Source organism: Schistocerca nitens, chromosome 11 (genome assembly GCF_023898315.1).
Source record: "Schistocerca nitens isolate TAMUIC-IGC-003100 chromosome 11, iqSchNite1.1, whole genome shotgun sequence".
NCBI classification, from domain to species: domain Eukaryota; kingdom Metazoa; phylum Arthropoda; class Insecta; order Orthoptera; family Acrididae; genus Schistocerca; species Schistocerca nitens.
In genome coordinates this window covers 31,672,520-31,686,919 of record NC_064624.1, presented here as the reverse complement: position 1 = coordinate 31,686,919, position 14,400 = coordinate 31,672,520, and the positions used below count along the sequence as shown (strand labels likewise).

General features: G+C 50.7%; 1 protein-coding gene across 5 annotated transcripts in view; it reads left to right on the top strand.

The window, feature by feature from the left end:
- Nucleotides 1-14,174, top strand: part of LOC126212951 (zinc finger protein 43-like) — a 142,182-nt gene extending 128,008 nt beyond the window's left edge. The window contains exons 6-7 of one of the 5 annotated variants that reach the window (XM_049940470.1): nt 10,156-11,216; nt 11,553-14,170. In XM_049940470.1, the coding sequence (XP_049796427.1) occupies nt 10,156-11,216; nt 11,553-11,743 (1,252 nt within the window). In that variant the 3' untranslated portion in view covers nt 11,744-14,170. Of the gene's footprint in view, nt 1-10,155 lie in introns of all 5 variants that reach the window. The other 4 variants (XM_049940471.1, XM_049940469.1, XM_049940468.1 and 1 more) reach the window with 4 other exon arrangements.
- The last annotated feature ends 226 nt before the right edge of the window (nt 14,175-14,400 follow it).

Below are 14,400 nucleotides of genomic sequence, written 5' to 3'. Positions count from 1 at the left end.
TTTCCACTCCGTCTGATAAGTCTTTCTAAACTTAGTCCAGATGCGGTTTAAAGTCAAATGAGTAATAACTGAGAGATACGCGTCAAATCAATGAAATGTGGTACTGACAAAAAAAAAAAAAACAGGTCAGACCACTGGTGCAGAAGCAATGAATTACACATGCCAAATTTAAAAGACCGCAAAATCCACAAGATTTTCGAAGTTTTACAGAAGCCCGAAATTTAGCGCAAAATCAATTAGAGAGACTTTTAATAGTTTCCAGAACGACATTCTGTCTCGAAATCTGATCGTAAACCCAAAGAAATTCTGGTTGTATGTGAAGTATACAATTTAAGAGGTGCATTAATACCTTCACTGCGTGATAAAAGTGGTTAAGTTATTGACGACAGTGCTGCTAAAGCGAGTCACTGAAGACGGATTTTCTAAATTCCGTCACAGGATAAATGTAGTGGAGCAGCTTAATAGTTGGGAGAGGCAATGCCTCTGGTCCAGATTGTACACCATCCAGGCTCCTTTCAGAATATGCTGATTCAGTAGCTGCATACTTAGCAGTCATATACAACTCTTCAATGGCAGAAAGATTGGTACTCGATGACAGGAAAGTTGCACGAATTACACCAGAAACCAAGACAGGGAATGTGAGTAATCCGATGAAATGCACGCCCATACAACTAACGTCGTTTGCAGTAGGATTTCGGAAAATATAGTCTGTTTGAACATTATGAATTACCTTGAAGACGACATTTATTCACAAATAGCCAACACTTATTCGGAAAACATAATTCTTGTGAAACACAAGCTCTTTATTCTCGCAAAGTAATGACTGATTAGGACAGATGACATTACATTGATTCCATATTTATGGTTTTCAGAAGGCTTTTGACTCAATTCCTCACAAGTGACTTCCGATTACATTGTGTGCCCGTGGAGTATCATCGTAGTTGTGTGCACTGACTCGTGATTTTGTATCAGAAAGGTCACAGTTCGTAATAACTGACAGAAAGTCATCGAATTAATATCTGACGTTCCCAAGTAAGTGTTATAGGCCCTTTCTTGTCCCTGACCTACATACACGATTTAAGAGACAACCTCTTAGATTGTTTGCAGATTATGTTGTCATTAACCTTATCGTAAAGTCATCAGATGATGGAAACGAATTGTGGGGTGATAGAAAAGATATCTGTATGATGTGGAAAATAGCAATTGACTGTAAATAATGAAGAATATGAAGTCAACCACGTGAGTACGGAAAGGAATGTGATAAATTTCGTTCACATGATAAATCATACAAACCTAAAAGCTGTGAACTCAACTGAATGCATAGGAAATACACTTTGAATAAATTGAATCATAACATCCTTATAGATAATGCTCTGAGAAAGCAAACCAAAGACTGATTCCTTGGCAGACCACTTGGAAAACGTAACAGGTCTACTAAAGAACCGGCTTACATTATGCTTATCTATTATCTTGTGGACTATTGCAGTGTGGTGGGGGACATGAAAGAAATTGAAAGAAGTGCAGCTCGTTTTATACCATCGCAAAATAAGGGGGAGTGTGCTATGGATATGATACGTGAACTGGGGTGGTGGTCATTAAAACACTTTTTTCGCTGTGGCACTAATTTATCATGAAATTTGAAACACGAATTTTGTCGATAGTGTGATGATATTTTACTAATGCCCATCTACGCAGGGAGAAATTATCATAGTAAAGTATGAGAAATCAGCGCCCAAATGGAAAGGTGTAAGTGCTTGTTTTCCCTGCATGCAGTGAGAGTGGAATGGTAGAGAAGTAGATTACAAATGATGGTTGGATGACCCTCTGCCAGGCCCATAATTATGAATGTCAGAGTAATCATGTACATAAACATCAGGCATCATCGTCATTTTACATAGTAACAAAACATATGAAAGTTACAGGTAGATCAGTTCTCAAACGTTTTTTGGATGGACAGGTATTTTAAACAATTTAACATACGCAGCACTTCATAGATGTTAGTTGTAGTATCATGATATGACGTAATGGGCTCAGAGATGTGAGATGCACGGGGCAGTGTGTGCTTCATGAAAGTTGATGGAGCACTGGCCATAGGAGTGGAGGTGTCAGAGGCTCATATCAGTGAAATATGACATGCATCTGAACTGCACTTGGAATAGGAGCTACTACACATACAATTAGTCAAAGCACAGGGAGGAGAGTACTCATTCCTTCCTTCCCCCCTCCCCACCCATTTGTACTGTGGACCTCAAGCCGTAGCTGCTTTACTGTCATCTCTAACTCCTGTCCTCTCCCCCCATCACTCCTGTCCTCTCCCCCCATCACTCCTGTCCTCTCCCCCCCATCACTCCCGTCCTCTCCCCCCCGTCACTCCCGTCCTCTCCCCCCCGTCACTCCCGTCCTCTCCCCCCCCGTCGCTCCCGTCCTCTCCCCCCCGTCGCTCCCGTCCTCTCCCCCCCCGTCGCTCACGTCCTCTCCCCCCGCCCGTCGCTCACGTCCTCTCCCCCCGCCCGTCGCTCCCGTCCTCTCCCCCCGCCCGTCGCTCCCGTCCTCTCCCCCCGCCCGTCGCTCCCGTCCTCTCCCCCCGCCCGTCGCTCCCGTCCTCTCCCCCCGCCCCCCGCCGTTCCCGTCCTCTCCCCCCGCCCCCCGCCGTTCCCGTCCTCTCCCCCCGCCACCCGCCGTTCCCGTCCTCTCCCCCCGCCACCCGCCGTTCCCGTCCTCTCCCCCCGCCCCCCCGCCGTTCCCGTCCTCTCCCCCCGCCCCCCCGCCGTTCCCGTCCTCTCCCCCCGCCCCCCCGCCGTTCCCGTCCTCTCCCCCCGCCCCCCCGCCGTTCCCGTCCTCTCCCCCCGCCCCCCCGCCGTTCCCGTCCTCTCCCCCCGCCCCCCCGCCGTTCCCGTCCTCTCCCCCCGCCCCCCGCCGTTCCCGTCCTCTCCCCCCGCCCCCCGCCGTTCCCGTCCTCTCCCCCCGCCCCCGCCGTTCCCGTCCTCTCCCCCCGCCCCCCGCCGTTCCCGTCCTCTCCCCCCGCCCCCCGCCGTTCCCGTCCTCTCCCCCCGCCCCCCGCCGTTCCCGTCCTCTCCCCCCGCCCCCCGCCGTTCCCGTCCTCTCCCCCCGCCCCCCGCCGTTCCCGTCCTCTCCCCCCGCCCCCCGCCGTTCCCGTCCTCTCCCCCCGCCCCCCGCCGTTCCCGTCCTCTCCCCCCGCCCCCCGCCGTTCCCGTCCTCTCCCCCCGCCCCCCGCCGTTCCCGTCCTCTCCCCCCGCCCCCCGCCGTTCCCGTCCTCTCCCCCCGCCCCCCGCCGTTCCCGTCCTCTCCCCCCGCCCCCCGCCGTTCCCGTCCTCTCACCCCGCCCCCCGCCGTTCCCGTCCTCTCACCCCGCCCCCCGCCGTTCCCGTCCTCTCACCCCGCCCCCCGCCGTTCCCGTCCTCTCACCCCGCCCCCCGCCGTTCCCGTCCTCTCACCCCGCCCCCCGCCGTTCCCGTCCTCTCCCCCCGCCCCCCGCCGTTCCCGTCCTCTCCCCCCGCCCCCCGCCGTTCCCGTCCTCTCCCCCCGCCCCCCGCCGTTCCCGTCCTCTCCCCCCGCCCCCCGCCGTTCCCGTCCTCTCCCCCCGCCCCCCGCCGTTCCCGTCCTCTCCCCCCGCCCCCCGCCGTTCCCGTCCTCTCCCCCCGCCCCCCGCCGTTCCCGTCCTCTCCCCCCGCCCCCCGCCGTTCCCGTCCTCTCCCCCCGCCCCCCGCCGTTCCCGTCCTCTCCCCCCGCCCCCCGCCGTTCCCGTCCTCTCCCCCCGCCCCCCGCCGTTCCCGTCCTCTCCCCCCGCCCCCCGCCGTTCCCGTCCTCTCCCCCCGCCCCCCGCCGTTCCCGTCCTCTCCCCCCGCCCCCCGCCGTTCCCGTCCTCTCCCCCCGCCCCCCGCCGTTCCCGTCCTCTCCCCCCGCCCCCCGCCGTTCCCGTCCTCTCCCCCCGCCCCCCGCCGTTCCCGTCCTCTCCCCCCGCCCCCCGCCGTTCCCGTCCTCTCCCCCCGCCCCCCGCCGTTCCCGTCCTCTCCCCCCGCCCCCCGCCGTTCCCGTCCTCTCCCCCCGCCCCCCGCCGTTCCCGTCCTCTCCCCCCGCCCCCCGCCGTTCCCGTCCTCTCCCCCCGCCCCCCGCCGTTCCCGTCCTCTCCCCCCGCCCCCCGCCGTTCCCGTCCTCTCCCCCCGCCCCCCGCCGTTCCCGTCCTCTCCCCCCGCCCCCCGCCGTTCCCGTCCTCTCCCCCCGCCCCCGCCGTTCCCGTCCTCTCCCCCCGCCCCCCGCCGTTCCCGTCCGCTCCCCCCGCCCCCCGCCGTTCCCGTCGCCTCCCCCCGCCCCCCCGTTCCCGTCCTCTCCCCCCGCCCCCCGCCGTTCCCGTCCTCTCCCCCCACCCGCCGTTCCCGTCCTCTCCCCCCGCCCCCCGCCGTTCCCGTCCTCTCCCCCCGCCCCCCGCCGTTCCCGTCCTCTCCCCCCGCCCCCCGCCCCCCGCCGTTCCCGTCCTCTCCCCCCGCCCCCCGCCGTTCCCGTCCTCTCCCCCCGCCCCCCGCCGTTCCCGTCCTCTCCCCCCGCCCCCCGCCGTTCCCGTCCTCTCCCCCCGCCCCCGCCGTTCCCGTCCTCGCCCCCTCCCCCCGCCCCCCGCCGTTCCCGTCCTCGCCCCCTCCCCCCCGCCCCCCGCCGTTCCCGTCCTCGCCCCCTCCCCCCCGCCCCCCGCCGTTCCCGTCCTCGCCCCCTCCCCCCCGCCCCCCGCCGTTCCCGTCCTCGCCCCCTCCCCCCCGCCCCCCGCCGTTCCCGTCCTCGCCCCCTCCCCCCGCCGTTCCCGTCCTCGCCCCCTCCCCCCGCCGTTCCCGTCCTCGCCCCCTCCCCCCCGCCGTTCCCGTCCTCCCCCCCGCCCCCCGCCGTTCCCGTCCTCGTCCCCCGCCCCCCGCCGTTCCCGTCCTCGTCCCCCGCCCCCCGCCGTTCCCGTCCTCGTCCTCGCCCTCGCCCCCTCCCCCGCCCCCCGCCGTTACCGTCCTCGCCCCCTCCCCCGCCCCCCGCCGTTACCGTCCTCGTCCTCTCCCCCCCGCCCCCCGCCGTTCCCGTCCTCGCCCCCTCCCCCCCGCCCCCCGCCGTTCCCGTCCTCGCCCCCTCCCCCCCGCCCCCCGCCGTTCCCGTCCTCGCCCCCTCCCCCCCGCCCCCCGCCGTTCCCGTCCTCGCCCCCTCCCCCCCGCCCCCCGCCGTTCCCGTCCTCGCCCCCTCCCCCCCGCCCCCCGCCGTTCCCGTCCTCGCCCCCTCCCCCCCGCCCCCCGCCGTTCCCGTCCTCGCCCCCTCCCCCCCGCCCCCCGCCGTTCCCGTCCTCGCCCCCTGCCCCCCGCCCCCCGCCGTTCCCGTCCTCGCCCCCTGCCCCCCGCCCCCCGCCCCCCGCCGTTCCCGTCCTCGTCCCCCACCCCCCGCCCCCCGCCGTTCCCGTCCTCGTCCTCTCCCCCCGCCCCCCGCCGTTCCCGTCCTCGTCCTCGCCCCCTCCCCCCTCCCCCACCCCCACCCCCCACCCCCCGCCCCCCGCCGTTCCCGTCCTCGTCCTCGCCCCCTCCCCCCTCCCCCACCCCCACCCCCCACCCCCCGCCCCCCGCCGTTCCCGTCCTCGCCCCCTCCCCCCGCCCCCACCCCCACCCCCCGCCCCCCGCCGTTCCCGTCCTCGCCCCCTCCCCCCGCCCCCCGCCGTTCCCGTCCTCGCCCTCGCCCTCGCCCCCTCCCCCACCCCCCGCCCCCCGCCGTTCCCGTCCTCGCCCTCGCCCCCTCCCCCACCCCCCGCCCCCCGCCGTTCCCGTCCTCGCCCTCGCCCCCTCCCCCACCCCCCGCCGTCCTCGCCCTCGCCCCCTCCCCCACCCCCCGCCGTTCCCGTCCTCGCCCTCGCCCCCTCCCCCACCCCCCGCCGTTCCCGTCCTCGCCCTCGCCCCCTCCCCCACCCCCCGCCCCCCGCCGTTACCGTCCTCGTCCTCGCCCCCTCCCCCACCCCCCGCCCCCGACGTTCCCGTCCTCGTCCTTTCCCCCGCCCCCCGCCGTTCCCGTCCTCGTCCTTTCCCCCGCCCCCCGCCGTTCCCGTCTTCGTCCTCTCCCCCACCCCCCGCCCCCCGCCGTTCCCGTCCTCGTCCTCTCCCCCACCCCCCGCCCCCCGCCGTTCCCGTCCTCGTCCTCTCCCCCACCCCCCGCCGTCCTCGTCCTCTCCCCCACCCCCCGCCGTTCCCGTCCTCGTCCTCGTCCTCTCCCCCACCCCCCGCCGTTCCCGTCCTCGTCCTCGTCCTCTCCCCCACCCCCCGCCGTTCCCGTCCTCGTCCTCGTCCTCTCCCCCACCCCCCGCCGTTCCCGTCCTCGTCCTCTCCCCCACCCCCCTGTTGTTTACGTCCTTTCTCCACCCCCACTCACTGCCGCCCTCTCTCGCCCCTCACTGCCGCCCTCTCTCGCCTCCCCCTCACTCTGAATATGCTGTAGGCAACCATGACATGTCATGTCGTGGATACAGCATGTTGCACAGCATTTTGAAGATGTAACTTCTCATCCTATCCAAATAAACATTCCAGAACCACCAGTATCATTGGTCTGATCGCTTCTCCTCTTTTCCTGCACTGATGTCTCATTCTCACTGCTTATAGCGCCATATTTTCACCTTTTGGCGTAAAGTGAAAAATTATTTTTCGGTGTACTCGATGAGGACAACTGTTAATGAACACCCTAAACTGCCACAGCATCCTGGAAAGTGTAGAGCTCACACATCAGCATCCGGAACACTGTCAGTGTAATTATAATCACTTAAAACGCCTTGGGTCGACTTCGTTATGAAAACTGGTTGCTTTTCAGATAGTTTTACGCTCAGTAAATTCTTAATAAAGTTACTGTGACATCCAACAGAGATACCACACTCGTTTAACAAATACTGCTCAGCAGGGGTTTTTATCAGCAGCTTGTGTTTATTCTCTGTCAGTGTCTTTTACAGTATGCAGTGTGTCACATCTCTAAACCATTCAAACCAGCCATAACAGACTTATTATTCTCCACGAGTTCTGTCCACAGCTTGTGGTCTACTGGGTAGCATTGCTGCTTCCGGAATATGGCATCCTGGGTCTGATTCCTGGCTGTGTTGTTATGACTGGGTGTTTTCACTGTCCTCATCATTTGATCATCATCATTCGTGACAGTGGCTACATTGGACTGTGTAAAAAAAAGCTGCAATAATTGGGACTGATGACCATGCAGTTGAGTCCCCACAAACCAATCATCCATGAGTTCTGAAAGTAAGACAACTGTCATTTAATATATATTTTGATAAATGGTATATGAAGTTCTGGTTGACAGTAATATTCATCAACATAACATGATGGAAATTGGTGATACAATTTCAGAAGAGGGTGGTGGTGGTGGTGGTGGTGGTGGTGGTGGTGGTGGTGGTGGTGGTGGTGGTGGTGGTGGTGGTGGTGGAGGAGGAGGAAATGATAACGACAACAGAGGATACAGTCATATCACCATGATTCCTGCTTTTATGGTAGGGGAAACTCTTTCAAATGGAGAAATGCACAATCCAAGCAATGTTTGTGCTACACAATAGAACATTACTTTGCAGATTCCTGCCCTGTAACTTAGTGGTGATGTGATGGGTAGAAATCGAGACATTGTACAAGAAACAAAGTTTTGTTTTCTCTCAAGGTATCTTAGATGAGATTCAACAGTGATGAAACAAAATCTTGATAATATAAAAATGTTCAAAATAACATACCTTCTTTGCATGATATTAATTTTTCTGAGTAAAAGGTTTAATAGGCTTGCTTGTATTCAGTCTCCAACCCTGGCATCAAATGCATTGACAATATTTCCTTACTAGGTGGAACCAATTGTAATATTTTCATGGTAATGTAAGAAACGACCCACCGGTAATGTAAGAAACGACCCACCAGGGTAGCTGAGAGCGCTAACGCGCACCTTCCTGGATTCAGGCATGCACGCCATCCCTGGATCAAATCCATCTGGTGGATTAATGATGAATGGCCAGTGTACTGGCCAGCCTGGATGTGGTTTTTAGGCGGTTTTCCACATCCCACTGGGTGAATACCAGGCTGGTCTCCACATTCTGTCTCAATTACACGGCTTGCAACCATTTTCAGACATTCACACTTTCCCATGGATTACACCGGATGTAGGCAGTTAGGGCACACTAATCCTGCCCTGTAGGGGGGAGTGGCGGTAGTCTTTGGGAGTGGCGACCCCATCGCAAAACTAGTGTATATATGCAATGGCACTTCGCAACCATCCTCAGCCGAAAGACAAAGTAAAAGTGATGAAGTCCCATTAATCCCCCGACCGCACTAGTTGTATGATACAGGGGTACTGGAGTATCTAGATAGAATGTAAGAGACTGTTTTTGTTCATAATGACAGCTCTTTGGTTTGAGAATTGAGAGAACAAAGGAAGGAATAAAGTAGAGGTAACAGCTATAGTGCCAAACGTTTTAGCAAATGTGTAAACCATCAGCAGTGTTGCAAACCATCAGCAGTGTTGCTGTTCAGGCTGTAGTACGTGTGTTATTAAAATACATGTGCACTTCCATCATGACTGCATTAAGAGTCTATGAATGTACATGCCACAAAAAATGTTGTGCAGTAAAGATTAAGGATATGACACAAGTACTCAGTACCTACACAATGCTTATGTGGAGGTCTCTTAAACAATTGATAAATAATTATCATCAAAATTTATGTATTGTTGAAGTTTTCCAGAAATTCTGGTTTTTATTCTGGTTTGTTTATGGTTGACTGGCATAGTCTAAAATTTTAATTGTTACCTTTCTATTTCTTAAAATAGTGGAAATAAAACTATTTTTTTGAAACCTCACTTGCATACTTTTTCATTTCTTTCTTCATTATTTATATTCTGTTACTTCACTTCCATATGTATGAAAATACATGTAACTGAGTTTTAAAAAGTTACAACGTTTAGTGATTCAGTTCTCAACTTCTAGAATCTGACACACAACGATACTGGTTACGTTAAAAAACCCGTGTGATCCCAATTAAGAGTTTAAAATCATTCGAAATTTACCAGATACCATGCCAAACAGAACTATATACCAAACACAATGCAAAAAAGTTAAGGTTACAGTCAGAACAAAAGAAAACACTGGAGCATGCATGCCTCCAGTAGTTTGTGATCTTTCATGTGCAACATGATGCACATGGGGACCTGAAAGGCATCACAGTTCTGTTCTGTGGGAAAGGGTTTAACTGCAGGTGGAATTATGGGACCCAGATACTACAGGGGTAGCTCATGCATTAGCTATTGTCACTGCCACTCGATATGTAGTCTCAGCCTGCAGTGTTTAATGTGTGTGTCCTTAAGTTATTTGTGTTCTGCAGTGTCGGGTGACCAAATGTAAAAATTTTCAAAAAGTCTCACTGCAGATATACTGGAAAATTTACAACCATTTCAATCATTTTAGACAGCTTTTCCATTTGTGCAAGGCTTCATATAAGTTGCAGTGCCAAAAACATAGTCTTAGATTAAAACCATCTGCAATTTTGTCATTCACATTCATTCATCAGTATGCATTTTTTCCATAGATTGATGTGACATTGATTATTGTTCATGAACAGTCATTATCCACCTGATAAACATCCATACAAGATACCTAACCAAAATAATTATGCTTGCAGTAGTTCTTGACTCATTGGGAATCAAACAAAAAAAAACTGTTTGCTAGGTGAAATAAATTTTCAAAGGTGAAAGTATTTGCCAGGCAAAGGAAAGCCATTTACAGAGCTGCGATAATAGAAGAGGAACATTTAAAAATTATTTCTCTTAGTAAAAACATGTAACTGAAATTTTTTTGTATACAATTAATAAATCAGTGTAGACTATTAATTTGTAGCACTGTATTTTAAAACGACTGTAACACTTGAAAGTGAATTATTTTAATTCTCATCTAAAAATTTCAGATCAAATTGGCAGTGACTCAGATTAATCATTATTTTTACCTCATCAGTTCCTTCCTTCTGGTGGAATATTACAATTTTAAATCTCTAACAATTTCTTCTGCACTTTTATGAATTCTCTCTTATAGTACTGGATTTATGGACACCTAAATATTGTTTCTTTGTTGTATGTATATCAGTATTTAACATCCACCTCCTTACTCTTCAGATTGACTCAGTGTACTGGTGGGAGCAGTGGCATATCATGTGAAGAAACTTGTCACCATAGACTGGTCCAGGATGAGTTCTTGATAGACATGGAGAAGTCAACACACAAGTTTGGTACCAATACAGAAGATATGACTGTTGATAAGAACTGCTCAGTTGCCATGCGATATAACTGTAGTACGTGGGAAAAGGAATTACATGTATATAGCTGTAATTTCTGCCAACAGAGCTTTCCTTCAAAATACAGATTCATAAAGCATGTGTTTATTCACATTGATGGTATGCTACCACCTTTATATGTTTGTAAGTGGTGTGGTGAGGTATTTCACAGTAATGTTAGTTTGAAAAAACATTTGCGAATGAGTGAGAATTACCATTTCTCAACGGCTGGCAACCATGAAAATTATGGCTATAGCGATGAGCATCAAAGCACTAGCTTCTCAGATAGTGAGCCAGAAGTTTCTGTCACAGAACTCAATAAGCTGAATTCATACAAGGAAACATGGAAAGCTGCAAACAAGTCTGATAATGACATAGGTAACACACTTCTGACAAATGATACAGAGGAAACAAATCATTATGGAACTTTATCTACAACTGTTAATGTCAGTTTCCAGGGTAATCTACTTACTGCAAACAGAACCCACAAATGTGATATTTGTGGCAAATCTTTTTCTGGTGCAGGCAATCTCAAGAAACACGGATTAATTCACACTGGAAAGAAACCTCACAAATGTGAGAGTTGTGGGAAATCTTTTGCTTTTCCAAGCGATCTAAAGCAACATGTATCATTTCACACCGGAAAGAAATCTCACAAATGCGATATTTGTGGGAAATCTTTTGTTGTCTCGAGCGATCTCAAGAAACACTTATTAATTCACACTGGAAAGAAATCTCATAAATGTGAGATTTGTGGGAAATCTTTTGTTTTGTCAAGCGGACTCAAAACACACATATTACTTCACGCTGGAAAGAAACCTCATAAATGTGAGATTTGTGGACATTCTTTTGCTGGTGCAGGCAATCTCAAGAAACACGGATTAATTCACACTGGAAAAAAACCTCACAAATGTGTGATTTGTGATAAATCGTTTACCCGGTCAGCTAATCTCAAGGTACACACATTAATTCACACTGGAAAGAAACCCCACAAATGCGATATTTGTGGGAAATATTTTGCCCAGTCAGCTTATCTCAAGCAACACTCATTAATTCACACTGGAAAGAAACCTCATAAATGTGAGATTTGTGGGAAATCTTTTGTTTTGTCAAGTGGACTCAAAACGCACATCTTACTTCACACTGGAAAGAAACCTTACAAATGTGAGATATGTGGGCAATGTTTTGCTGGTGCAGGCAGTCTCAAGAAACATGGATTAATTCACACTGGAGAGAAACCTCATAAATGTGAGATTTGTGGCAAATCGTTTACCCAGTCAGCTAATCTCAAGGCACACACATCAATTCACACTGGAAAGAAACCCCACAAATGCGATATTTGTGGGAAATCTTTTGCCCAGTCAGCTTATCTCAAGAAACATGCATTTATTCACACTGGAAAGAAACTTAAATGTGAGATTTATTGGTAATCTTTTGCTTTCTCAAGCGTTCTCAAGAAACATATCACTTTACACTCGAGAGAAACCTCGTACATGTGAGATTTGTGGGAAATCTCAAGACACACTAATTCACACTGGAAAGATACCTAATATTTGTGAAATTTGTGACATCGTTTGCCCAGTTAGGTTATCTCAAGAAACATACTTTAATTCACAGTGGAAAGAAACATCACAAATTTGATATTTGTGGGAAATCTTTTGTTAGGGCAGGCTATCTCAAGATACATCATTCATATACGCTGTGATGTAGTGATCATTCTTAGATCAGCTTATCTCAAGGCAGATGCATTAGAACACATTGGAAGGGGACCCCACAAATGTGATATGTGACAAAAGGTGCACTCAGTTGGGTACTCTCAAGACACATGCATTACTGCACATCAGAAAGAAACTACAAGCAAGTGGTAGTTTATGTAAATAGGTTTTCATGGTTGGTGCCCTCAAGGCCTGTAAAATAATGGATGAAGCAAGGGGACAATAAATTATAATGCCTGTGAAATAACATAAAAATGTGGTTTAATTGTGAAACAGTGTGCAATAATGTGTACTATAGATTGGTAACAGATAATGTGATGATATAATTCATATCTGCAACTTGAGACATCAAGAAATTGTATTACTAAATACTTCAGAAATAGGAATCAAATGTATATTTGTCATTAACACTTACGTTCTTCTATCAGTCTCGAGACAGGAAGATTGTGTATTGTGATAAATCCATATGTTTGTCAGTAATCATAAGTACCTTGCAATATTCAGTATAATTCCAAGGATGTGTGTTGACTTGCATAGTCATCATGTAGTACTTGTTACTCTGTATTTTAGAAACAGTGACAGTAAAAATATATTAATGGCACCTCCTTCATTCACGCTAGTAGACTTAACACTGGAGAAACATGGTTATAACAATTATTTTACTCAGAGATATGTTTTCTCAAGAGATGTCAGTAAACGTAACAACAAATATAGCAATGTGCTTAATAGCATGTTTGTGCACCTTCGGAACACAATACTTCGACAGTTCTTCATGATATGGACTTGACATGTCATTTATGTGTTTCGGGATGAATGTTATACCATTTGCATTCCACATGTTCAGATCAGCTACATGGTGTGGTCAAGATGTGTTAGGTACCATGCTACTCAGACCACTGTGGAGTCGTTCTGTACATGTCTGCACGTGTGACATGGACAGTTATCCTCCTGGAAGATGCCTTCACCATGGGAGATAATATCCTGGCATGAAGGAAGCTATGCGGTAGCTACAAAGGTCACAGCCGGCAACTGTCATGATCCCTTCAATTACTACCAGATGTCCCAAAGGAGCCCGAGTGACTGTCCCCATAGCATAATGGGCACTCCACCTGGTGCCATTCACCTAGATATAGCATATCTGAATGTGGCAGCTGACCTGGTGTAACAGGAAATGTCATCCATCCTGACAGTTGACATTTGCATTGACCTTCATTATAGCCTCAATGATCCCTTGCCCACTGCAATTGCAATTGAACATTTTGGTGGATTGGTATGGAAACATACAGTTACCATATGTTGTGGAGCCCTGTGTTCAACAATGTACATTGAATTGTGGGTTCAGAAACGTGCATGGCTGCTCAAGCATTGTTTTCTGTAATTAGATATGCTACATATTGCCACATGTCCAGCTTCACAGAGCAGGCAAGCCCCTGACCTCCATGATTTGTGATGGATATGTGCATTACATGTTCTCATAAGGTTATTGATTTATCACCTTTCAGCCACTTTCCACAAACGTTCACAACAGTAGCATAGATCCAGCTTCACCACTTTTGAGGTTCTAGTTCCCAACTGCAATGCCACTGTAACCTACTCTTTAATAAAGTCACTTATGTCATTGGGCTTACATGTTCGTGACCCATGTAATTGGTAGAACAATTCCTTGTTAATTTCTGGTCTGCTTGTATACTTGTAATCTGCTTATTGCATCATGTATGTACAACATGTGACATTCATTCTCCTCACAGGGAGTATTCATGACATTTTTGCTCATCAGTGCATCTTCACATAAATGGGTCAGATGCTAAAATGTGTAATCTAATAAATTCATTGTTCTTGGCTGCCCTTTACACCAGTGCACAATAGCTATATTTTTTGCAAATTTTTTTTGTTTCACAGAGCTCTTTACATGATTGAGAGATGATGTAGATAAGTGTTATGCACTAAAGGTCCTAATTATTTTTTCAGTATTTAATACCATGTAAGTTCTACACAAAATGAAATAGGTAAACAAACATTAGGTCTTATGATTCGAATCCAGTTATTCGTATACACAAGTACAACACTTGGGAGAGCTCAGAACATGAGTACTAAATATTTCCTGCATTTTATTCAAAGATGTTTCCATTGTGGATAGTTTCCTTAATGTGTGTAAATAAACATGACGTTTTTGGAAATCTGTATTCATGCTTCATTTTTATTTTCAGAAAGATTGTTTTTATTTTTGATTTCCTACCTATTTTGTATTGGTGAAACTGCATGTGTAACAACTGGAGATAGTTATCAGTAAGTGATTGCCACTGTTCTGTTTTGCTACACTTCAGCTATGACACTTTGTAGTGATGTGATTACGTTTTATTCCATCTTTCTCA